The sequence below is a fragment of the Nyctibius grandis genome, chromosome 5 (genome assembly GCF_013368605.1).
Source record: "Nyctibius grandis isolate bNycGra1 chromosome 5, bNycGra1.pri, whole genome shotgun sequence".
Lineage (NCBI taxonomy): Eukaryota > Metazoa > Chordata > Aves > Nyctibiiformes > Nyctibiidae > Nyctibius > Nyctibius grandis.
The window spans coordinates 72243901-72271598 of record NC_090662.1 but is presented as its reverse complement, the minus strand read 5'-3'; the positions used below and the strand labels follow the sequence as shown (position 1 = coordinate 72271598).

Genomic DNA, 27698 nt, shown 5'->3' with positions numbered 1-27698 from the left:
TGTGGAGTTTGACTCTCCAAGACGAACCGTAATGTGTGCCTTTATGTCATCGTCTAGGGCCTTATTTTCTCTCCATGAGAAAGACAAACATTTTTTTCACTTTTCCTGCAAATGACCCGGACTTGTGAAAAGCGGATGAATAGAAGGGAGGAAAAACCCCAACCATGGAGTAAATCTTCAAGACCTGAAGACTTGTCAAAGCTAAAAGTTCATCTTTCTTAATTTTGACATTGAATTCAGCCTTCCAAAGACAAACAAAAAAAGCATCCGTCTCTTCTTCCTGCAGTGTTGCTGTCTTAATTCTCCCATACAAGGTGCAATCTAAAAACAATAATGACCAAACAGGCATATTTTTGACAGTTCTCTCCAACATTGTTCAACAGCAGGACTGACCAAGACAAAATGCTGGAGTTCCCTGTATAACATGAGGTCCCATAGGTTCATTATTGTTTTTTTTTCCAAATATCTCCAATATCTTTTCATAGGCATCTGCTTCAATTTCACTGATAACAGCAACGTAAGTCAACAAGGAGCCATAAATACAGATTTTTTTCATCTGATTTTAAACTTTATTCTTTTCCAGTCAATAGAAGAGAGGAAAAGTAAATGTGCTTCTGTCCAAAGTGGCAACCTGGCTTCTACAACATATGTTGTACTTCTCCCATGACAAAGTTTCACTCTAAAAAGGCATGATATGGTCTGGAGAAAAATATTTCTATAGGATAGGCTAACTGGTATAGGCTTTATTACTCTTGGTATGTGGAACCATGTAAATGAAATTTGAATTCCTTATTTCTGGCATAAATTTTACAAACAACAATGTAGGATACTGAATTTGTACAAGCAGCAGTTTCAGAGTGAGGTACAGCTGAGAAGCGTATTGTTGGTCTGTAACAGATAAACTAGTGTAAAGATATTTTTCTTTGGCTTTTAAACTAACACTCCTCAAATCAAGTTCTTCAAGGACAGCTGTTGTAAAGGCTGTGTTATTTGGAGATTTTGGGAAAGATGAGACTTGAAAAATGCCAAATGCCACATCTCAATGTTTGATCTTGAAGTAAGTTATAATGTTCCAAAAGCCTCAGTCAATTCATATAGAAAAGCGTGTAACTAACAATTCTGACTTCAATCTAAGAGTACACTCTCTAAGCTGAGCTGCAGAGCTATGACTGGTCAAACAAATCTAACAAAAAGGGACCAAAAAAGAGAAAATAAACACCTGGTTAGATATGGGAATAAATAAGGTAAGGGGCGGGGGGGAACTTGACTTTTTAATGACTGTTACTGAATCTAGATTATGAAGGTTTAAGACTTTCCATTTTGTGTTTCAGGGACCCTTTGTAGTTCCTGGTTCTATTGTAACGATGTTGTGATATTGTTTCTTCAATTTAACAGTGAAAAAAAGTCCAGGCTAGAATTCGGAATAGCCCTGTAGAATTTGGATGAACCGTACTATTCTTTCAACTGCTATTAAAGGTAGCATCTTTTGCCGGCACAAGATGAAGGCAAAACAGTACCTGAAACACCATGCTGATGTCACTTGCAATTTTCTGTACGCTACAGAAGCCAGCTGCACAGGATTTGAATGGAGAATAATTATTGCTACATCTTCATTTTGTTAGGGAATAAATTCTTTCTTCCAAAGAAAAATACATTTTGTGTAATTGCTAGACCCTTTTCCCATATTTTTTTACAGGGGTTCAAAATATTTTTTTTAAAAATGTGGATTTTTAGAATAATCATAATATTTATCCAAAGAAAAATGAGGAAGAGGTCTGAAAGCACATTAAAATCAGAAAAAATCTAGAACTGTGTATTCACTCAAACTAAAAATAAGGCAGACACCTGAAATCGCCAGCTATTAGGAAGTCAATGGAGATCTGATACAGACCGGAGGTGAAGCCTCAGTGCACGGGGCTACATCAGTGAAATTGAGCAGAGCAGCGCAGCAAGCATCTGCCCCAGGAAGCAGCCCCAAGCAAGCAGGATCAGATACATACCGAGACATGCTCATTACAGAGCAAAATAATAACTTTTAGTTTGCACAATTTCCCTTCGAGCAAGAACACAAATTTGCAGCATTCCTTACAAGATCCAGCAGCAGCATTTCTGCCCAGCCCCATTAACGGTGTACTCCGATGCAACACAGGGAGACAATACAATTGCAACACCAAATGGTAGTCTCGGAGAAATCAATTTTCTTTCAAAATGCCATCTCATTAATTTTAAAGATATAGCCGACTTTAATCTGATTGCTGGGTGCAGATCAAAAAAGTTGGTGAGATGTGAACACTTCAGTATTTTAATTAAGAAATATATATACATATTTTAAAAGCTGTTGATCATTCCAGTTATAATTTTTTCCACATGCTTGTATATTTATAGGGAGTGGAATGAGCCTGCTACATTAGTCTCAGATGTACTTAGGGTGAAGTTTATGTAACTATTTCTAGTCAACCTTTGAATTCCACTTGTTTGACAGTGAGTGATTGTGTGTATTTACTACTTCGTCATTCCTCCAAAGCCGTCTGACAGGGAACAATACACACTTAATCTTCCTTGTGCCAGTCAAAGCAGAAAGGCTATTTATGGCTGGTCTTTTCCTTTCTTTTTAGTTGATATTTAGAGAGATGGGGAAGAGATGGAGAGATAGAGAAAGAGAAGGTGTGTGTGGGCATCCATGCGCACACGGCTGCACAGATCTAAAAGCATAAACATGACCACAGATGGCCATGGAGCCCTAGTGTTGCTATTTCACTGGCTTACTGGCGATTACTGGATTTTCCTTTTGTTCTTCCTGTACTCCAAGACAATGTAAGGATCTGACACTTTATTTTTACTGTATCAGTTGTATAAAAGCGGGGTTTTGAGTGGGTTGTTTTTTTGTTTGGTTGGCTTTTTTTACTCCTTACATACTAGTTTGTGAGTATGGACACCCTCATATTGCTCAAAGATGTAGACTGAAACAAAGCTACAAAACAGCTTTTGAAGAGATGTAGTAAAGACAGGTAACAATGAAACCCTGATATTCAAACTAGGCTCATTATTTACATGATGTTCTTTCTCCTCTGGTTTTATAATTATTTTAATTATATCATAGCTCTTACACTCTCCTGATCTAGCAGTTGGATTAGGAGATATTTGCTAAATAAAACCCATCATTGCTATAATGCAGGCAGAGTATAAACCCTCAGATGACAATTCCTACATTCATTACAGATAATAGACTTAGGTGTGAAAGGGAATGCTTGATAACCACCTTGATATAACGATAAAAACAAACAGGACATTAACGCTACAGGAAATTTGGCAGGAAAAGTAGCCTTCAAAAAAGTTCACAATCAGTTTTCCTCATTACTTGTAAGTATTTCTCTAGTGTAGGGTCCTTCTTGGAGGATCCAAGATCAGATCCTTAGTCTTGGATTAGCAGACAAACCAACCTTTCAGACCATGGCTGAGTTTAACAAGGAAGACGGTCTGTACTCAGTTCTATAGAGATCAATCATTCCGTTTCATAGTGTCAGTCCTGTCTGTGTGAACATGGAAATAATACTAGGGCAAATACCCAGGCTTAGGTGGTTCAATGATGGGATAACACAGCAAGCTGATTCAGCCAAAGCCTGCACCAGCCCTGACCTCTCACCATGTCAAGGGCTGGACTAATTGGGGTTCTCTGACCTTGAATTTTAGAACAGCTGCTTCTGCAATATCACAAAGTTTCAGTGTCTCCCAAAACACAGGAAAAGGGAGAGAATAGGAAAAAAAGGACAGATAAATAAAGAACAAATGGAAAAAGGATATCCCATGATACGAAAAAAGGTGAGGATGGATTGAGGAGTCACCATAAAATCACTATGATGGCTTTTTTATCTGGTGCTCTCTACAGATGGATTTGCAATTACTGGCAGTGACTCTCTCTTTTCTTTTCTTAGATGTAGGTTTCAAAAGCGATTAGTGAGTTTGAGTGTTGATCTTAAGGCACTTTAACAAAGGCTGACTTTCAGAGGGCAGACAGTTGCTTTCTGAAAACTGGCATACTTTCAAACGTCTGAAGTTAAATACCTGTAAGTAAAGAAGCCTGTATCTTATATTGTTTAGATGTTTCTTGATGTGAAACTTGATGTGGGCCTTCAGGTGTAACGTTCATTTTTTATGAAGATAAAGCAAGGCTTAGAAGAAAGGAATTACTACTTGATTTCCTAGCTTGGACATGATGAAATTCTTAATATTCAATAGATCTGTGTGCTCAGAGGTGGAGCTGGACTAACTACGGGCCTGACCACTTCTTTCCATTACAAAAACTTGCTCTTAGTTGCTTGCCAAATATTAACAAATTGTGCTGACATTTTCCATGACAGGTGTCACCCTCACCCGGGACGTTTTGGGGACAATTTCAGCTACGTCCTTGACACACCAATGGCAGTGTTCTTGTGGAAAAAATTTGTTCATATGGTTAAAGACTGTATCACTTTACTGTGACACATAGACACATACAAGAGGTGAATTAAAATTACATGTCAATCTTCATTTTGGAATGTCCTAAGTTTTGAATGATTAACCTTAGAATCTCAACATTCACTTAAGCTATGGATTTTTGAGGGAAGTGGATGAGAAACACAGCAAGAAATTCTTCCTTGTAATAATACCATGCAACCATGAAATAAATATATTCAATTTGTTTTTATGATTTATGGTACCAAAATGGATTGAAGTGTTTCTAAGTAATATTTAATTATTTCAGTTTTTCCTATGCCTGAATCAGAGTTCAATTTATTTTTGGAGGACTTTAATGAGTTACCATAATACAGAATTATATCATCTCAAGGTTAACTTTAATGGTGATGATTATGACTTTATAAACACTTTTTGTTCTTTAATTTAACAACATCCCTTTTAATTTATATTACTTTTATGTCCTGATGTGGTTCTTGTTTAGGAATTCTCTAAATAAATTATTTAAAAATTCACAGAAACAACCAACTTGAAAACCAAAACCAATTATTATAAGATACAAGTAGTGGCTTAAAATACGTATTTCAACTTCAAATTGTCGACTTAAGCTTAGGGCATAATTTACTAGTATAGTTTCCTTTACGCTGTTCTAGGAAACCATAAAGTTGATGGAACATGCAGTTAATTTTTCTCTCCATCTATCCTTCACAGACCACTACACAAACATATCACTGTCTTAAAGACATACAGAGTGAGATACTTCCTTCTACTGTCCACATTTTTCAGCACTCCTTTGAGACCACCCTATGTTTTTTAATCTTTTATTTTTATTTACTGTTGAGAAGAAATATTTAAGATGAGGAGTATTCCTTTTGGCTGCTACACATCAAAAGTTTGAGGGTTTCTTCTTGATCAGGGCATCCTTAAATTCTTTTTAGAAAAACTCTCCAAAATCTCTCTCTTAAAATAGCCATCATTTCCAGCTGTCCTTAACAGGACTGCTAGTATTCCAAAGCAGAGTACTATCTGCCTTTGTTCCCAAATCAAACTCAAGTTTCCTTCAGGAAAAAAAAAAATGGTAGTGCCCTCTGTCCTTACAAGGACTACCTATTATATATAGTGAGCACGCCAAATTAAAATCAATTTCAAGTCTGTAACTGAAACCAAGACTTCCATATATATTCACTCAGTGCTTACTTCTGAAGCAACATATATATGTACTGCCACCTCTCAGGTACGAAATCAGTTCTTAGTTGCAGAATATATGCACACAAATACCTCTGTGTGCAAACTACCCATGTGAAGGCTGTGATGGGCATGTCCAGATGATTAGGATTATTTTTCTTTCTTTTCTCTTTTTTTTTTTTTTTTTTTCTTATTACAGGATGATAATCACAATAAAACCCAGGAATAAGGCAATACTGACCTCTATCAATGGCACATTTTAGAACACTTGAGTTTTAGCTGGTTCAGGCAGAATTGATACCAGAGATTAGAACCAAAGGTAAAACACAGCAAGAGAATTAGAATAAAAAGCAACAGCTTCCATTGAGTTTAAATCAGGAAGAATAGCAGCAAACCTCCTTTGGACTGTGGTCATAACCACTGTGACTTGAGTTGAACGCAGAGACTGTTAGAGCTTGTACTTGACATAACTAGTGCCTGTTTGACCTAAATAAAAAAGCGTAATTGCAGCAGACCCAAACAGCAGCAGCAGCCGGGCAGCCAGCAGTGACATTCCACCCCGTAGGAAACAGAAGCCTTATAGAGCACTCACTTTCCCAGGAAGTCCCACACAAACCCCCCTACGTGTTGCGGTGCAGGGACCGACACCTGGTAGGGAGGGTGCAATTTGCGGGAGGCGTGCTTTCTGAGAAAAGGCACAGTCAAAAAAAAACCCCACACGTACAAAACAAAACAACTCATGGAACCGGGACGTGACAGTATAAATGGAAAGAAAAAGCGAGGAAGGAAACAGAACACAAAATGAGAAGTTACAGAGAGACAGGAGATTATGGAATGGCAATACAAAAAGCAAACAGTTAGTTATAAAGAAAGTGAATAACCAGACAGCTCCAAAACCCTCTACATCACCAAAATCCACGGAGAGAAACAAAACTTATAGGGCTATTCAACCACAGAGAATATAAATCAATGAGGCTGTGCTTTCAATCTCATGTTGATTCTAGAGTATTTTTCAAACTTTTGCAGAGCATGCACCATATTTAATACATCATTTTTGGATATCTTTCTTCCCATTCACAGCTGAAAAATGTCCCCCACCCTGTAATTGCAACAGTTACTGAAGAGTGTAAGCATTTCCCTTTTTATTTTAATTTGACCTCGAGGCAGCTTTGCCATCATTGAAAAGGCTTAAGAGAACAGTTTTCTGCTTTCATTTCATCTTTCTCTCCTCCTATCTTTTCTCCTTCTCTGTTCCCCTATACATACCTCCCTAACAGGCAACTCACTTCTTCTCTTCTATGGATGAAACCGTGTTACTATATCTCTTCTCCTGATGACGCATGATCTAGTTGTCACATATAACTAGCATACAGAAAAACTCGAGGAAGAGACTCTCTCTTTTGAAAAATCCCGTTTTTGTTACTACAGTTATTCTCTGAATGTGACTTATTTCTTCTCATCTTGCTCTACACAGAATAATAACAGTTCCTGATAAGCACAGCAATATTCACTTTTTGCTTGCTGACAAATGCTTCTGGAAGCACTAGGGTTCTTCCTTGCACAGCAGAGTTTGAACAGCTGTAGAAGCATCAGAAGTCAAGATCATTTCTAGCTCGCTCTGCATGGACAACAATTTAGGAAGGACTTTTACAAGGCAAAATTATCTATTCTTTTCAGGAAACCAAGACTCTAGCTCTAAAACATCTGTGTAACATGCCTGGATATATCAGTTCAGCCATGAAAGAATACTTTATAAACAAGCATAGCAGATAAAATCAGGACCTACCTGTACATTTAATAGGCCAGTTAAAATCTCTCCTTTGTGTAAAAACTCACAAGGAGAAAGCAATCTTCCAGAGAACAGGGGTTTGGGGGAGCAGTTGAAAACAACTAAGGCCAAATAAAAATTTCAACAATTATTCAGAAAAAGAGAAATTACTAGTCAAAACCTCACTACAAAGTATCTGAAACCTTGTATCTTTTTCTCCAGTGCTGTGATTATATTACAGTTCCATCTGAAAAATCATTTCAGGTGTTGATACTTCACCAATGCACCACACTAATAGTATGCACCTTAGGTCTTTAGATCTTGAAGACCTTTTCCGTTTCCACTTACAGTTGATTTTTTTTCCCTTGATTTACATGGCTACTGGCAATCACACGATAACAAAAGTAGTCTCCTCTTTGACATAGCTGAAATACCTGTTCTAATTACTAGAAATGAAAGAAGACATATTCTTTGTTATCTCAGTACTGGTAGAAAAGACGACAAGTTAAAAAGAGAAGAGGACTACTCTATTTTACTCTATTTTTTTTTTATAAGAGTGAAGATCAGCTAGTAAGAAGGAATGGATAACACTGAATAGTCAAAGTATTCACCAAATTGTTATAGAATGATGTCCACTCATTTAGGGATTTTATGCTTTCATTGATATAGTAAGAGTTTGGTCTGTGAGTGAAACAGCAATAAACTACCTTTGTAACATGAAAAACAATAATTGCTTTGCAGATCTCTGGAACTGCATCTTTTAAAAGAAAAAGTTCCTTTCTAACTCTTTGAAGACCGGGTGCCAATGCTTTTATCTGTAGGAGAGGAGGCCCATCTTCATTTCTCTTCTTTTTGTAGACTACAAAATCTTTGATTATAGGCCACTTACATGTGTTTATTCAGTGTTTGATACTTCAAGTCCCAATCTTGATTAGAGTTTCTGAATGCTAATGTAATTTAAAAAAAATCAGACTTGCATTAAAAGCATGCATAAGAAAATTCTCTTCCTGCCATTCCAATCTCCTCTAGGAACCAGGTTGAGGAATGATGAATATTTCTGACTTGCTTTCCCTAACCAGTAATTACTTCTGCACACAGAAAAAATTAAGGCACCATGAACATATTTCTTCCCCATATCTTACTTCTAATATAAGTTTGTTGCTTATACCCTGATCCCTAGTCAACTTGCGTGCCCTAAGATGATGACATGGTGAACTTCACTCCCAAGATGGGCACCTCTAAGGGCCTGAAAAAATCACACAGATAAATAGGACTTGTAACTGCTATTTAGCTTTTTCATGTCTATACTAAATGCACCTACTCTATCAACATATTGCCTGAATGTTCTGCTGAATACATCATGTATCAAATGGGCTGAAAGTTATATCACTTAGGAAAAAAGAGAAGACAGTTAAAAAGGACATATCCTCACTTCTGGGTGTTCTAGTCTACACAACAGGTATAGAGAATTTTGGTTAAATAAAACAAGAACTTAAAGAAAACTAACAGGATACTGCTTACAATCACAAAGAAATAATAAACCCAGCTGACAAGCTGAACTGTTTCCGAGCTCTGTCACTTTCAAGGAAAAAAGAATCAACTTCTTAGAAAAGAGTAATTCAGGGGGGCCCATAATTTGAGTATCATCAAGCCAATAAACAATAACCATTGCCATCACGCAGAACCTGAAATGTCTTCTGCTCTGTTCCCCTAATCTTCCTGACACTAAATGCAGAGCAGTTAAACAGTGATTGGATAGAAATTAGTAAGACTATTCTGGCACAAGGCAAATTGGAATAATCAAATTTCCATTTTGCTGTTCCAAGTTAGTGATTCTTCATTGCGAATGGTAAAGTAAACAAAAAACCCCAAACAGGTATTACTGCCTAGAAACTCCCCCTTGGCCCACTGTAAGGTGAAAAAATGACAGAAAACAGAATCCGTTTCAGGTCTTTCCCAATATCTACTATGTATAATTATGATACAAATGTCACAAAATCATAATAAATAAGAATTTTTGTTTGGGACATTAAAGTCTAGAAAAAATATCTGAGCACCCCGGCTCCAACAGACAGATGGAAAATGCTGAAAAGTGCTGAATCACATTTCATTTGGACAAAAGCAGATCTGTTCATTTGGCTTCACATGAGCCCAAGTTTATCTGTGTCCCTATCAGTACAAAGAGTTTCAATGCCACTTGTCAGAAGAACCTGAGTAACTAGTACCACAAGCTCTCAAAAGTAATTTTTCTTGTTTGTTTTTTTTTTTTTGAGAACCATGCCTGAAGAATTTATTAAATCAAAGGAACAAATGTTTTCCAAACATACCACAGAGTCGGCAACTTTTCCTACCATCTCCATTCCCTTACAGCTCTATCTACCCTCCTAGTTCTATCTATATCAGCCCTATTTTTGAGCAGCCAGGTAATCAAAACACACAGTAAGATACCTTTTCACTTACAACCTACCAAAATAAAAGACTGAAGGCAGAAAAACTCTAAACAGACTTTCCCAAAATAGGTACTCTAAGGTTTTTAAGACAAGAAAAATGGACTAAGTCATCACTAATTTTAATCAGCTCTTTCACTCCTCTAACTTTATACCATTCTCACTCACCTCTCCAGTTCTGCTATCTTCTTGTCTTTATCATTCTTCTCATTTTCCATCTCTTTCAAGATTTCTAGGAGACGATCCACTTCAGCTTGAGCCTTGCTAGATTCTTCCCGATACCGTGTCACCTCCCTTTCCAGCTGCTGCATATGGTCACTCAGCTCTGGACTGGCCCTAGCCTCCAGTGTTGCCTCATGAGCCTGTAAGATAAAGGTTCAAGAAAAAACACTTCATTCACACGTATGTATTTCACAGATACTACGATGACTGCAAAACACTATCTAGATATCTATTTCAAAATGGCAAGAAAAAATACACAGTGCAGATGCTACTTTTAAGTATGGGGAAATAATGTTCTAGGAAAAGAAAAATTCAGAAACAAATTTAATTATTTTAGTTCAGTCTAAAAAAAATTTAAGTGATTTTTTGATCTGAAACAGAATCGACATAAGAAAGAAGTAAAAATATGAAAAAAGTTAAAATTTCTTTGAAAGGAAAGAAAAAGAAAAGTAAGTGTGAGTGGGTATAAAAATTCCTAAAATACACTTCTAAACCAGTGATACGACTGTAGAATTAGTTATCTGAGGTATTTTTAACCTAGATAATCTAGAAAAACAAATCACAGGTTAATAGTCTTCAACAACTACATCAGGGCTGATGTACTGAAGTCCTTGCTAGTTATCTGAGCCATATAGACTAGGACTAATATGAGTATGAGTATGAGGAGAGAGAGAGAGAGAGAGAGAGAGAGAGAGAGAGAGAGAGAATGGCTACCTACTGAAAATATCCTAGTTATCTAGGAAATACATTTTTTTAAAATCAGGCTATGAGGACAAAAAGCATCAGAGGACTGAGGACAAAATGATCCCAATGAAGAGGGTTTTTTTTTTAAATGCTTTGGTTTGTTATAAAAAACTACTAATTTATTAGTAAAATTAATTCAACAGTTCCCAAGCACATTAGAGACAAAGAAAAGGCAGTATTTGTGCTGGAGTTTAAACCAGCAGACTAAGGACTATCTTTTTATTCTCCCCCAGCCCTTCTGGCTCTTGGATCTTGAACTGCTATTTGAAGTCAATTAAAGCTATTTCAAAATTGCTCAGATTTGCTTCAGTGAATAGCAGGTTTGGTGGAGCTATTCTCCCGACCAAGACTGCCTGCAAACTCAAGGCCTTTCTCTTCTCTGAAACAAACCTACAACAGAAAATAAGACTACAGACCTTTCCCCACCTGTGTTCAGCTGTGGGAAGTTGTTTTACAAGCTGCCAGTGTTTTGCTCCAAAGCACAGTAAGTCTAAATCCAATGGTATAGGGATTTGTTGCTTTTAAAGGTAATTGGACAGAACTGCAGCAGCATAAAACTCAGGGTTAGAAGCTGCTGATTCCAAAGAAGCAAACAGCAAAAATACACTTGGCTAAATCTGTTTAGTCATTCAGTAAAATAAAACTGGAGAAAATATCCATTCATTGACCCCAACATTTTTGCCTTTAAGTCACTTGTTTTTAATTAGCTCCGTTAAAGCCAAGGCCACATTCTAGTGAAATCCAGGAGAATCTCAGAGCAGAATATTCTAGGACTGAAGAACATATTGATGCCTGTTTTTACTGGGACTATGACCTTGGGAGGGATCTGGGTTTCCCAAATACTGGAACGCTTCATGTGCCACGGCCTCGGCCCTGCAGCTCCTGCTTAAAGGTCAATGCTAAACTGTTTTGGTTTTCTTTGTTTTGAAGCAGAAATTCCAGGAAGCTGGATAACCTGCACAGTATTTTATCCTAGAACAAAATGCCTGGCAATTCCCAGGTCTCCCAGGCAGATCTTGGCAGGAGTGCCCAACAACCGTAGATCCTGGAAAATGAGAAACCTTTCCAGAGGCAACGTGTTTAGGAAGACTTAAAAGGCTCCCTACTTCTGAGTGACTTTCAAGTCAAACCCCGCCACTCCTCTGTCACTGAGCTGTAAGTCTGAAAATCCTGCTTCTGAGCTTCTGACTGAGACCCAGCTCCAAGTGCATCCCTGGTGAGCCTGGAAGCTTTGAGAAGCCTTTTGGAGTTAGGGCTGTCAATGCTTCCAGATCCCTTACTGCCCCATAAGCACTTTGAATTATACAGCCTTGGAAAGGGCTCTCTACAGCAAGCAGTGAGTCTAATTAATGTGCTGGCAAGATGGTGCAGACTCCAGGAGGACATTGCAGCAATAAGAGTGACAAGCCTGTCAGTTCCATGAATGGCCTCAAGCATCAGGGAACATACTTTGCTTTGGAAGGAGAGTGTTGGTGGGTGTTCCTGAAATGCCTTACTGGGATTTCCAGCCTGCAGGCAGTCTGAAATATTTGATTTCATTTCCTTTCCAACTATGCTTAAATTCCAAACAAAAACTCCATCCTTCCCTCCCAAATACTGTTTTGCAGGAACTGGGAATGCTGTTTGGAGGTGGGGGGGACATCTATAAATCTACCGGGGGCATCTATATTCTCCTAAGAGACACTATGTATAGAATTAAGTCTGGTTTTCACCAGAGGCAGAGCCTGAATTCTTCTGTACTGGATTTAGGTATGATTCCAACAACTCAAATTGTTTGTTTTAACAAATACTCCTTCAGACTCTTTAAAGTCATCCAAAATATATAATCAGACAATCAAGAAACTTCTTTAAAAAAAAGCAAAGCTAGGCTGTTAGCCTGGATTACTAAACTCTAATTCAAAATAAGCTATAAGACCTAATGCAATTCTACTGTCAGGATAGTCCTGATTTATATTACTTTGGGCTAATAAAAGCATCTCCACAACAACCCAAGAGACACTACTGAGAAGAGGAAATCAGTTTTCTTTTTTAGAAAATTAGCCAACAAGTCAGTGTGTCTGGTTCTTATAGAACGAAAGGTCTATTTACACAACATAAATTATTAGTTAAGACACGTAACACATGTTATTTGTATATAATGCACGTAAGTATAGATACTTTCACCTAACACAAAGAGAACGTTATGTGATATGGTGTAAACTGCAGACCACTTCCTGAGCTGTGAATTACTGACTGAGTGACTTTGGTCCATTTTGTGGGTTATGTACAAAATACGTGTTACATGACCATATCTAAAATCCTACTGGATTCATTTATTGTATAGGAGAGAACACCCATGCATTTAGAGGTTTCCCACAAACTCACATCAAGATCTAGGAACAGATGAAATTGGCTGCCTTCCCAATGCAACATTGTGCGAAATAATTCAGCAGTATTTTTTTTAACCGAAAAGAAAGTTAAACACAAATAATGAATTCCTATACTCCCAGTAAAAAAAACCCCACATATACAGCTTCCCCCGCCCACCAAAGGTGTACAAAAATTCCAAAATAAGGCAGTAATTTCATTTTTGAAACAGAATGGACATATAAAGTGACAAATGCAATAAGACAGTTTTCTGCTGTATTGAGTCTATAAGAAGTGCGTTTCGATAGGTTCATCTTTCAGCTTAGCCTGAGACAGTATTCCTAAATCTGCAACCTCTTAATATAGTTACAAACAAATATGAAAATGTGTAAAAGTACGATAAAAAATTAAATAAATTGAAAAAGCAGCTTGCTTAGGGCGAATGGAACATTGCACTTTCTCCTCTGACAAATGAGAAATAAGAAAAGGCATGTATACACAGGCCATTGAGTTTACCTGATTACAGGCTATTTTAAACCCCTTAACTGCTACTACTGACCCTGTCATTAGCTCTCCATGTCTGTTCCAGTGTGGAGTCAAACAGGTGAATTTAAGCTACTTTCAAGAGCACAATCAAACTTGCATGTTTGATTCTGTGCTGATCTGCATAAGAAACACAGTCACATTTTAGCTAGAAAGCGGGACCTTCTTAAGCTATGTTTTTATTAGCAAAGCTCATCTGATCAGTATTAATCTTTGCCAGTGTGAATTTAGTTTGAAATTCTAAGTGGTTCAGGACCAAGAATAGTTTAAGCTTACTACTCAGTTTAAGTTTACTACTCTGGATATGCTCTCAAAGTTCTTAAGAAGGACTATAAACTAAGAGGTGGTTTAACAGCTTTCTGCTTTTCTGCTCTTAGCCATCATTTCCCATCTGGAATGTGGTAAGTGACAGGGTGAGTACTTCAGGTACCTAAAGAATAACAGAAAGAGTGACTGTTCCTCAAATAAATGTACTATAAACTTCTATTGCTTCCACAGAAAATCAGCTGACAAAGCCAACTTCTACAACTAAAAGAAAGATGACCAATGTCTCACAGAAATAACCACTATTTACAGATGGAAAGGAGAAGACGACAAAACACATTTAAAAGAGTTTTCTAAGTTGATATTTCTTGTGCCAAAAAAGTCTTTACTAAGAGGAAAGGTGATCTTACACAGCTTCCCTGTGCCAGATGCAGGGAAGAAAACAATAGCACAGATCTAATTTAAGGGTTCTAAAATGTAAGTAAAAATTCCACAGATTATGACTAAGATTCCAAATCAATATTCCTAAAAGATTAAGTAAATCAAACAGCAAATAATTCACAGCAAACACTTTCTACCTTTACCTATGAATTGAGACAGCAAATTCAGTTTAACATTTCACCTACGAATGTTGCCAAGAACTTTTGGCCACAAAGTAGAAGTTCTCAAGTGAAATCCCATTTTAATCCACCCTCCTACCTTCAAGTGTGCCTCACATCTCCTAAAAATAGTACATGCACACACAAACACAAAAATATATTATGACTATTTACTGCAAAAGACAAACACATATAACTTTTTTCTTTATTTTTTCCTATTGTGAAGGCAGCAATTCAAGTGACAAAACTTATGCGCTGCCTTCTATCGTGTCTTTATTAGTTTCAACAAAATTATAAATTTGAAAAACAACCAGACTTGTTCCTCCTTTAGTTCCAATGCTCTAAACACTACGTGCTATAACAGCTTTTCAAAAAGGCTGTACTGGAAGTCAGACGGTCAGAGAATTTTCTGATATACTATGTAGCAGAAAAACTTGAGTCTGTCACAAAGAATTGTTTGTTATCTTATTATTGACAAAATCTTTTAAATGGTTAGTCTCTGTTAATGTGACTGTAAATTATTGACACAGAATAAGCAAGTATTTGGTTGGAATAATTTAATAAAGAAGGCTGAAAGCCTAAATAAGAGAAAGATGCCTCGAGAAAACTCATTACTGAAAAAAATGATCTCTTCAGAAAGCTATGAGTTCCCATAGTTGTTATTAAACATTAACAATTTGCTCTTGTTGGAATTTACACCAACACAAAAAGTGTACAAAGACAGAAGGGAAATGCCCAGGTGACAGGTGTCTTTGCAAGCGTACTTCAGCCCCCTTACCCACGCCTCCTCCGAATCAGGCTTTACCCACCCGACCACAGGCTACTATTTTACAGAAACAGAGCTTCATTCAATGCACTGAAGGGATTTACTCAAGTAATGATCGCATATTCAGTATTTGTTTTTCGATATTCAGTGCATGGCTCTATGCCTTGTTTACTCTAAATTATACAAATGACACTGAAAAAAAAAATATTTTCCCAATTTTCTATCATGCTAATCATGACTGTAGGCTATTTCTTGGTAAACAGTAACTAACCACTTCCTAACACCACCAGAGGGAAAAGAGGATGCATTATTATTATACCTGTTGTGCAGGTGAAAAACTGAGATGCAAAAATATCCTGCCTTATTCACTTAATGCTTCCCTACTATTAAAAAAGATATTTTATCATCTAATTTCTCTAGATGATTACTATCTTCCTTATATATCTCTGGCTCATTCTTGGAGCATTTTTCACTCAATATTGAAGACTGCAAGAGTCTGGCAGACAATAATTTCGTTATAAAATATTATAACAACAAACTCACAATGCAAAATGAGAAAGGCCACACAATGTTGCATCAGCCATTTCCTATCTTTTGGATATTTAATTTTTCAAAATGAATGTTATCTTAACAAGGTTTCTGGGAGGAGTAGAGTAGGTAAGTTTAATTTTTTAGGTATAAGAAAACCAGGGGGGAAAACCCTCCAGCTTTCCACTCATAAGACGATGCTGACGTTGTCATGAACTATCAACAGGACTGGAACTTCAAAAGCCACCACACAGCCTCTTGTACCTTATCCTCTGTGTTGGCTATGTCATACTGGGGAATAAAACACACAGTTTGTTCCCACATTTTGTATTTTCTGACTTCAGAGTAATGGAGAGCCTCAGAAATTTTGCATGCTATTGAAGATTTTGTAGAGAATATGCTCTCCTGGGCACAATTTCTCCTGCCTATCTGCACCAAGTACAATCTTTTTGTACTATATCTCATTTCCCCAACCTTTTATCAACAATATTGAGACAGGTTCAAATTCCACTCCTCTTATCCAGGCAGATTCCACTAATCTATCAGTTCTCCCCATCCTTTTCCTACCACTTTTTTTCAGGTTTGGGGGCTTTTTTTGCACAGCTAGTTCTATCCAACAGCATCTGTAGTCCCCTGTCTTCTGCCCACATGCAACCCCCTCCTGACGCCATGTCTTAGCCCTGAGTCCCAGGTTCAGTATAATTTTCCTGGTAATCCCAGCTGCTCATTCCCCCAGCAAAATCCAATCTGTTTTTCTCCTCCCAATGGCTAACTTTCAGTAGGGGCTTCCAATCCTAACAGATTATATGTCTTGATCTGTTCTGCACACTGAGATGCTGATTCTTGCTTCTGCTGTATTTGTATGCTTGGAACTAGCATGGTATTTGGTGAATAGTCTACTTAGCATTGCTGCTACCTCCTCTAGTGACCAGATCTAGAAGAGGTTGTGGCAGTGGAGAGAGACAATGGGAAGGTCTTCCTCCCTCTTCAGATGGGGTATAACCACTGCAAGTGGAATCTTTGGGAAGTTTCATTGCTAAATCTAGCTCTCTACTGGGCAATGTACGAATAGACAATGCATTTAACCTTTAACCAATTCAGATAGATTTGAACAGGGGCAGCAAAAATATCTGGTACAAGGACCAAATCTTTTAATAAAAAGTTACTAATGTTAAATAAAGATTAAACCCAACATAGTTCTATATTTTGTTCTTGAAAACAGTGAGATGTTATGGTTGAGAGTTTCCTTCAAAAAGACACAAAACCAAACAAAATCTCAGACTGAATCAAACAACGTAAGAAACTTCAGCTAAAACATTTAAAATGTTTTCCAAAACCATAAACAATTGATAAAAGAATCTATTTAACAGGATGCATAAACAAGTTGAGTAACAGACTGTACCAGTGTAACCTACAAGTTAGGAGGCTAGCAAATTATTTTAAAGTGGAGGAATGTATCTATTTACCAGAAAAGTCTTGAATCTGCTTTTCATACCTGAACACAGAAAACCTTTGGGGAAAAATATTCTCTGTCATGAAATACTAAATAATGAAATCCTTCAAATGCCATATCCACTAATCTTATATCGTTTAAGAAAATTATGGGTCTTTTTTCTCATCTTTGTGCACCAAATACCTTAGAATATTTATTAATGACTGGTTTTACATATAATAAATAACTCAAAATGCAGTGTAGTTTTTATGCCCTAGTTGACTACTCACTGTTATTTCTGATAGTCCTAACAAAATACTTGTCCCTACTGCACAACTCTTTTCCCAAATCTAGTCCCATAAATGCATTGTATTATCTGCTCTATTAAAATAATTTCTAATATGACATGTCATGAAAACTGAACTATAAAAGCAACAGGAATTCTCGGACCTTCAGACAATGATTGTCAGGATAAACAGCCACATTTATTCCGAACATTATCAAGAGTAACACAGATATCAGCTTTCTGGAAGTTCTGTAACACGATTTTTTACGCACACAGTCACAAAAGAAACCTCTGATGAAAAACACCTTGGATTACGTAATTTACAGTGTCAAGATATTATTATACAAACACTCCTTGAAAGGAGTGCTCTTTGACATCAAACAGAAGGCTGGTAATAGGATCCAAAATTAAACTGACATAGTACCAGTGAGCTTAATGGTTACACAAGTTTTTAAGCAATCTTTTACTTCCTGTAACTTAATTATTATTTCTAATGTGCTGCTGTACATGGTGTTACCGAATATTTTCATGCAAGAAGCTTGATTTGCATGGGAATTCTACATTCTTGTTCTGAAAATGCACTGATAATGGAGATGAAAGAAAAGCTACAGAACATTTCAAGCAACTGCAGCAAAGGGAAACAAAAACACTGGCACAGTATTAAGCTGTCCAAACAAAAATGAAGTTAGACCAATGTAGCCGAAAAGTAAAAGCATCTTAGAAGGTTTTTCTGAGCATGACTGGTCAGACATACCATAGCATTTTGTTTGCATCTATACCCACTACTAAAATAATTCATCAATGTACTCTGTGTTGGCCCAAATATAAAAGCACAAGTGTGAATACACACGCAACACAGAGCATTAAATGGGGTTGGCAATAGCCTCTCAGTTTGCCAGGGAACTTACTGGCTTGGATGGATTACTCAATAAAACTTTAGGATGCTAAAGGGAGAAAGAAGATAGGAAAAGATGGGGAAAATTCAGGAGAGGGCCAATGTGAGAGAGAAAAAGAAAAGATGCAATAAGAAAAGAATTTAAAGTAATAGCTGCAACATTATTAAGATGACAGAATCTTAATTTGTGGTTTTAGCATGTATTACTAACCAGCTTTTGAAACATGAGAAACATGGAAAGTTACCCTTGTGCAAGTTCCAAACTTGATCTTGATTTCTCAGTTTAACAGTTTTGTCCAGTCCTCAAATACTTAACGTAGTCCTGTGTTTGGGTTTACAGATGACAGTTTTACAGGTTGAGCAGCACTTTAATTTCTAGCGCTTCACTTATATCAATTACAAGACACCCAAATGGTTTAGAAAACTAATTCAGTAACTGACACTATCTGAATGCTGAACACAACCGCTGGGTTTTTACTTTTATTTTTACAAGACATCCTGTTTTTCCTGGTAGCCTTTTTCTTTCTAGGTTGCTACATGGAATACATCATTTATTGTCCCCGCTTTGAAAAAACAAATCATCAGCTGGGAAAAAAAATAGTATTTCTATCTCATCTGCCAATATTACCTGTAATATTTTCAGTTGTGGCAGGGAATCCATGTTCACAAAAGTAAAAAGCACCAGAGCCTGTATGAGACCAACTGAGTTAAATCTTGGGAAACACAGAATTTGGGTCAACACTTCATTCAGTCATTTTCTCCTGTCTTTTGAAAGATATTATCCTCCTGAACTTCAAGGAGGAACAGCACAGTAGACAAAAAAAAACATCCTCTGAATGAGCCTGTTGGATCTAGAGGTATTTTCCTGGCAGAGGATCACTGCTAACATTCTCTGATGAAAAGTTCCTAGAACTGCACCAAGGGGAAGTTTGTTAACATATGGTTTGGGACTCTTTCTTTTCTCTAACCTTGATCCCTTTTAAGTAAGGAAAATATCTACAGGGAGGAAAACTATGCACTGGAAATGAAGACAGACAAAATTCCGCTCATCTTTGCTGGAACAAATTCTAGTATTAATTGGTTTCTCCCAGATTAGAAAAACAAAACTAAACAAAGCATATTGGCTGGGAAAGACAAGACAGAAAAAGATAGGAAAAGAGTATCCTGAAGAAAAACAACTAGAAGAAAACTTTTTCAATATAAAACTATTACATTAAAATAGAAGTTTGAATAAAGCTTCCTAAGGAAAAGAAAAACAAAACAACACACCACATAAAACCACTTCGCAGAAAAACAGGAAGAGAATCCCCTGTGTGTGATTTCCCTCTGATGATTCCATCTCAGCAAAAAAGGAGACTATTTAAGGCAGAACACCAGGCCATGTAAACTCAACAGGGATTTATGGCTTGCTTTCAGCATTCAGAATCTCCCATAGTATCTCCTGCTGGCAGCAGGCTGACAACTGAGCACAGAAGCAACGACAGTAGAATAATGAGAACATTCAGAACACAGATTTACATAACCATAGCATCACTATTAAAAAAACACAACCCTGAATATGAAAAACACTGCAGTTTTATTCGCTAAGACAGGGATCAACAAAAAATAATCACCAGTAAGAAGAGGAATAGTAACAATGAGAATTGGACACCTAGTCAGACAGTGGAGACTGCTTACATCGAAAGAAAAATAATATCAGCAACTTTTCAGCACCTCTGCACTCCACTTGGTTAATATTTCATTTCCATGTAAAGTTAAATACCTTTTACAGAAAAACTGGAAGCGTGCATGGTTCATGATCTCTCAAAGGCTCACTGTTTAGAGATTAGCAAGTTTTTTTCCAAGGACTACCCAAATCTTTTTTATCTAATGGCTTAACAGTAGTCCGATTCAGTCTCTTGTGTCAGCTTCTTAACTTCTAAGGCTAATGGATTTAACTGAAAGTACCAAAACTGTTCAGTGGAAATAAGAGGCAAGGGAAACGAGACTGACGTTAGACACATCTCTGTTCAAACCGTAAGGGAAACAACCTAAAAGGAAAAGCTTTTTGTCATTTGCTGTTAAGACTTACACAAGAGAGTCCTTCTTACATGTCTCTTATGCAAAACAGCACTAATGTAATAAAACTCAAGATAATAATTTGGTTTTAAACTGAATGCTCTTATGTAGCCATTAGTTTAAGGTTGTGGACAGTTATTTGCAATGGTTAACAATGCATATGTGTAAAACTGAGCTTTTAGAAGTTTTAAATTGGAGCTGGATTATCTACCATAATTGTTTCAAGGATGACAAGGAACGAAACCACCTTGAAAATGCCAAACTGCTTGAATAAATATCTGCAATGCATTTAAAGAGAGAAAGCCTTTTAAAAATGCATTTTTCTACTTTTCTGCAAGTGATAAAAAAATATTGGCAAATTTTAAAGAGCTGGAAAAAAGGTTATTAAAGAAATATCTAAACTTACTCATAAGTACAAAACATATTCAAGTGGCTGCTAACTATATTTTCTTGAGTACCTAAGAGTAACTGTGACTTAGTTCTAGATAGCAAGGAGGATCAGTAGTAAAAGTTGGCTCTTCTGTACAGCTTGAGGAAAGCAAATGCACCATTAATAACATGGAAGCATACCTGGGTCCTAGAGCTTCAATTCCTTTATAAAAAGCCATTGTGGACTGATTTCTTATCACCAAAAAGATCTTTCCATTGAAGTTGAATTTTCCCTTGAATAAGAAGGCGGCAGTAACCCAACATGACACAGTACTTAAAAAAGGAACAAGGTCCAGTAGGAGTCTCAGTAGGACTTGAGAGAGTACTTTAGGGTCTCTGCACAGGAAAAAATTGTCCCAATACCCTAGTAAGCAATAACGTCTGAAGTAGAAGAGCAGATATCCAGAGTATTGTGGAAGGGCTTTATACTGCACACAGGTAATGGTAGGCCATCAATTTACTTTGCTCATAGATCTGAAATGATCCTGACTGAATGAGGTTAGGTAGCTTCTTTGGATGGAAAGATGCAAATCCATTTGCGTTTACAATGCAATGAATTTATATTCATTATTTTTCTCAGAACCAAATTAAGAATACAGTTATTTGTCCCATAGCTGTTCTGTACAGTTAATAGTGCTCTTTATATTTGAGGTATTTTCCCGTTTTAACCCTCAGGAAAAGGATCACAGGAGAATAATTCACCTTCTTAATTATTTCCTGAGGAAAACAGAGATTAGATTATAAAAATATATGGTCTTCTGAATGGGCTCAGTGTCTTTAAGTAATGAGAGAATCATAGAATTGTTTTGATTGGAAAAGACCTTTAAGATCATCAAGTCCAACCATTAACCTAGCACGGCCAAGTCCACCACTAAACCATGTCCCTAAGCACCACATCTACATGGCTTTTTAACACGTCCAGGGATGGTGACTTCATCGCTTCCCTGGGCAGCCTGTTCCAATGCTTGATAACCCTTTCAGTGAAGAAATTTTTCCTAATATCCAATCTAAACCTCCCCTGGCACAACTTGAGGCTGTTTCCTCTCGTCCTATTGCTTGTTACTTGGGAGAAGAGACCAACACCCACCTCGCTACAACCTCTTTTCAGGTTGTTGTAGAGAGCAATAAGGTCTCCTCCCCTCAGCCTCCTTTTCTCCAGACTAAACAACCCCAGTTCCCTCAGCTGCTCCTCATAAGACCTGTGCTCTAGACCCTTCACCAGCTTCATTGCTCTTCTTTGGACTCGCTCCAGCACCTTAATGTCTTTCTTGAAGTGATGGGCCCAAAACTGAACACAGTATTTGAGGTGTGGCCTCACCAGCGCCGAGTACAGGAGGACAATCACTTCCCTAGTCCTGGCAGCCACACCATTTCTGATACAAGCCAGGATGCTGTTGGCCTTCTTGGCCGCCTGGGCACACTGCTGGCTCATATTTAGCTGGCTATCGATCAACACCCTCAGGTCCTTTTCCGCCAGGCAGCTTTCCAGCCACTCTTCCCCAAGCCTGTAGTGTTGCACGGGGCCGTTGTGATCCAAGTGCAGGACCCGACACTTGGCCTTGTTGAACCTCATACAATTGGCCTCAGCCCATTGATCCAGCCTGTCCAGATCCCTCTGCAGAGCCTTCCTACCCTCCAGCAGATCAACACTCCCAGCCAACCTGGTGTCATCTGAGAACTTACAGAAGGTGCACTAGATCCCCTCATCCAGATCATTGATAAAAGATATTAAAGAGAACTGGTCCCAATACTGAGCCCTGGGGAACACCACTTGAGACTGGCTGCCAACTGGATTTAACTCGATTCACCACAACTCTTTGGGCTCGGCCATCCAGCCAGTTTTTTACCCATTGAAGCTTACGCCAGTCCAAGCCACGAGCCGCGAGGTTCTCCAGAAGAATGCTGTGGGAAACAACGTCAAAGGCCTTACTAAAGTCCACATAGACAACATCCACAGCCTTTCCCTCATCCAGTAAGCGGGTCATCTTGTCATAGAAGGAGATCAGGTTATCAAGCAGGACCTGCCTTTCACAAACCCGTGCTGACTGGGCCTGTTCGCCTCGTTGTTCTGTATGTGCCGCATGATGATCTGTTCCATAACCTTCCCCAGCACCGAGGTCAGCCTGACAGGCCTATAGTTCCCTGGATCTTCCTTCCGACCCTTCTTGTAGATGGGTGTCACATTTGCCAACCTCCAGTCACCTGGGACCTCCCTGGTTAGCCAGGACTGCTGATAAATGATGGAAAGTGGCTTGGTGAGCACTTCTGCCAGCTCCCTCAGTACCCTTGGGTGGATCCCATCCGGCCTCATAGACTTGGGTGGGTTTAAGTGGTGTAGCAGGTTGCTAACCATTTTCCCTTGGATTATGGGGGGCTTCATTCTGCCCCCCATCCCTGTCTTCCAGCTCAGGGGTCTGGGATAAATGTTCCCAGATACTAGCTATTAAGCACAATCCTCTCAAAAATGGAATGAGCAAAGGTAGGCTTAAAGGAATTATAATGAGGAGCTATCATCACAGTGCAAATTAACTGCATGTTCATCTTTTAGCTCGCAGTGCTTCACCAGATTTTGGTGGACCTTCACACCTGCTTATACTATTGATATACTCACTGCTTATAGTGAGGAAAGCGATCTCAGGGGAACCAGTGAAAAGCAGTACATTTACAGCTGCTAAATATACAGACACATTCCCTAAATAATTGAATTTCCACAACTGGGTTTTCATAACGTAACTGTTACATCCTCTCCCAGTCAGTACTTTTTTTTTTTTTTTTAAAAAAAAGTAATTGTAACAAACTTGTCCACTGCAGCTGTCAACCTACAAACTAATACTATCATCCAATTGCTGTAACAATTTCTGGCAAAACTTAGCTACAATATATTCCTCAACTCATAATCAGTAACATTGACAAAGGGTGAAACTGCAATCCATGACAGAGAATTCAAATGAAAGGGTCCTTCAGGACTTCTGAAATATTCACCCATTCTATGGTACACTGAAAACAGTCTGCGAGAGTGACTAAATGTGCACAACTATCTATTCTTGCTATTGTGCTTTGTTGATGCTGAATAACAGAATTGCTTATTTTGTATAATAGAATTAAAAAGAAGGGCAAACATGGGTCTAGATACGTGTATATGAAGTTTCACTTACACAGCATTCTCAGGTGCATTAACACCTACCTTGCAGCCACACAACAGAAATCCTAAACAGGTCTTAACTGATGACTCGGAATTTGATCTCACATTCATTTGAGAAACCAGGACAGAGTTCCAAACTACAGCACAGGCACTCCTCCTTTTCCTGGGTAGTTGTAAAGAAACAGCTAGAACTCCACAATCTAAGACTTAAATTCATTTTAAAAATTGTGTTGCCTTTTGTCTTGTTCTAATTTTATAAATAGAAGTGTTATCACTATTTCGGTTAGTGTGTCTTTAATTCCTAGTACCTGTTAAAAAAACCCCAACCAGTCAACAGAACTGTTATTGCATGTAAATGAAGTTCAAAATTGGCATCAGTGTCTGAAAGTCACTTTCTGATTGGCTTAGCTTGTAATATGGTTTGCATGGACACAACTTCACAGTACTTGCTGAAAAACAATTCACAGAATTCAAACTTAGGACCCAAAGTTTTCTGTGTAGACATGGCCCACTTGTCTAACACTGAATGTTTACACAACATATATAAATATGAAGTAAGATTACCTTCTTCAATTGAGTTTCCAATTTCAAACATTCTTCCTTTTTCTGTTCCAATGCAATTTCCAGTGTCTTGAGTCTTGAATCTTTCTTCAGTCCTGATGAAGCTAAGGATGAAGCATGTTCCTTCAGATCCAGCAAGGACGACTAAAATAAAAGATATAAAATAACTATCAAGTAAATACTCTTTACATGCAATAGCTAGTTACTTATTTTGTCTTTATTTTCTTCCTCTCCCTTCACACTATGTTCAGGATCCAACTTAGAACAACATATTTCACCAGGATGTTCATGTCACTGACTTAAGACAGCTTGATTTAATTCAGATTTTTGGGATCAAAATAAAATCTTGTCTAAATTAATTTTAAAATCATTTTTGAAGATGGATGATTCTGTAAACTGGAACTAGCGCTTCAGTGACAGCCATGTTTAAGAAAAACTGGTTTTAAATAAAATCTTATTTAAAAATCATATGTGGTTAGCAGATTTGGCCATGGTATTTAAAACAGAGTGTTCAAAGGTTTTCTGTATACAGCTGCTATGGAGTGAAACTGATTCATGCTACCTATCTCCAAAAGACATCTCAACTTCTTGTTTTCTGAAGCATTTTTGTGTTGTTTTTTTCCTGTCAAATGTTGACCTCCACATAGACAAAATCTTAGCACTTTCTGGGTGCATATTTTTTGTACTGTTTTAATATGAGTTTTGAAAAAGGATCGTAAGTAGACTTGAATGTTACTATTCCAAGGGAGGAACAGAGAACGTTTATATTTCTCTAGTATAATTAGGTTAATTTGTCTAGCCAACTGGCTCATTACCAGCAACCAACTTAATTATCAAAAAAGAACTCTTCAGAGTCAAAAGAACTAGCTGTATTGTTTGCACAAAGGAATAAACATCTGCATGCTTTTGGCACCCACAGCTTTCATCAGCCTCTGTCCTTTCCTCCTTATATTTAGACAGGAACAAGTTTGTTCTCTACCTTCAGTTGTCTATAAGCATAGCTCCAGTAAATGCTATCAGTGACCGTCAGTCATTCACTACTAATATGACTGACTGCTGCAAATAAGAGGTCTGTGTGCTACCCTTGAAAAGGTGGTTCTGAAATACTTATGCTTTGAAAAATTCTCAAACAATATATTTTACTAGATAAACTTGTTGAAGGATCATTGCTATAAAGGAACAGTTTTCTTCATCTCAAATATAACACATACATATACAACAAACAATTCTAACAGAACAGCTTCATTCTGCTAGTCAACCTCTTTCTCTGTGAGATCTCCTTGTAAAACGCTGACTTTCTCTTTCAGGTCCTTAACGTCTTTTTTGTAGTTGTCAATCTCTTCCTGTTTTTCTCGTTCATCTCTGTCACGTTGCTCCTTTAGGCGCTCAATGGTCCTTTCCTGACAAAAGAAAGTACTCTGTGAAGAAAATCCCTCTTAGCCAGTTCAACTTCTCAGACTTCTTATCACAAGACTTCTTATACACTGTAGATGAGGAGGAGGAGGGTAGGATGTTGCCAGTTTCTTTTCTTTATGATTGTAAAACAGACCCTCAAGAAGAAGGAAACTTGAGAAATCTATGGATTCATTGTTAAGAAATACCAGGCTTTCTGTATCTCTTAAAGTTCACAGTACTGTCACAATGCAACACAATTTATCTGGTTCTGATAATCAAAATTAACCTAGACCAGGATACATTACATATGGCTTCCATACTTATTTAAATCTTATTTTTCCAAAATGTACAGTTAAGTCTGTGGCCCCCCAGAGAGGAAGGGGTGTAGTGATTATGTGACACCAGGATCGATATACAGTAAGAAAAGGCAACAAAACAACTTTTCTGTACTCCAGATATCAATGGAGCTTTGGTTATCTTCGAAGCTGAAGGCATGGAAGTGTATTCCCCGACCTCAGACAAAGCTTTTATCATGGCTTCACATTTATAGAATTTGACAGACTAAAGGAGCTGTAACTCCGTTTCTCCAGGAATCAAAAAAAAAAATACAGTAATTCAAAAAAATTGCCCCACCAAAACAGAATAGACAAGGCTGTTCCCTCAGTCAGCTATCTCCTGAGAATTGGGAAAGCATAAAAAATACAATGAGAACAATAAAGCTGCAAACACAGTGAGAATGAAATACAGCTACACCAGGATAACTATTCATTTTGATTCAATATTGAGAACTAAAACTCCATTTCAAAACGCAAAACTTTAAAAATAAATTTATTATTAAAATATCTGAGCAAAGACGGTAAAATAAAATATTAGCCAGATTAAAAAAAAAAAAAAAGGCAACAAAGAGAAGAATCCACAGCTGAAATTTAAGGCATCCCACAATCGTACCAAAGATGCATGTTGTGAAGAGATGACAACATGAGAACACCAATTTCTCTCACAGAAAATGACGACAAGTAGCTAATGACTAGAGCAATAGCTTGTGGCTCAGCTCTACCCTCATGCCCTCCTCACAGTACAGAAGCCATACCCTGGGCCAGGTCCACAGGAGGGCCGCCCAGCCGCCCCTCTGCACATCCCCCAGTGCCCTGTAGTGAGTGACGCACCTTGGCCTCGGCGGCAACCACACTCTCCTGATCCCTCCTCTGCTGTCAGAGACAAAGGACGTCACTGTGACATTAGAGATGTCTCATACACAGAGTCGAGGAAACACGTGGAAAAGTTGACTTTAGAGAGGTTATTAGTAGAAGGACCTTTAAAAGGAAGGGCCTTATTAAGGCCTTCTGTACTCACTTTTTCTGCCAGTGCTTCTTCCAGCGTGGTCAAGGCAGTGTCAGTATTTGTGGTGTCAGCCTGCAAGGATTTCACTCGATCCTTTAAGCTGCTCATTTGCTTCTCCTTGTCTCTTAACTGTTCTTGAAGATTTTCAATCTTAAGAGAAGGAGTAAATTTTAAGAAAATAGCAAGCAAAACCATCCAAATAATCTACGAGTATATTAAACTCTTAAAAATAATCTTAAAGCAAAGGAAGTAGGCAAGAGCCTAGTTCCTATAATCCTACAACAAAACATCAAGC

General features: G+C 37.8%; 1 protein-coding gene across 1 annotated transcript in view; it reads right to left on the bottom strand.

Moving 5' to 3' along the window:
* The window catches only part of ERC1 (ELKS/RAB6-interacting/CAST family member 1), a 310530-nt gene that overhangs the window by 164399 nt on the left and 118433 nt on the right, over nt 1-27698 (bottom strand). Inside the window, 4 exon segments of the mRNA XM_068401134.1 lie at nt 10021-10214; nt 24671-24811; nt 25927-26067; nt 27416-27553. Coding sequence (XP_068257235.1) covers nt 10021-10214; nt 24671-24811; nt 25927-26067; nt 27416-27553 — 614 coding nt within the window.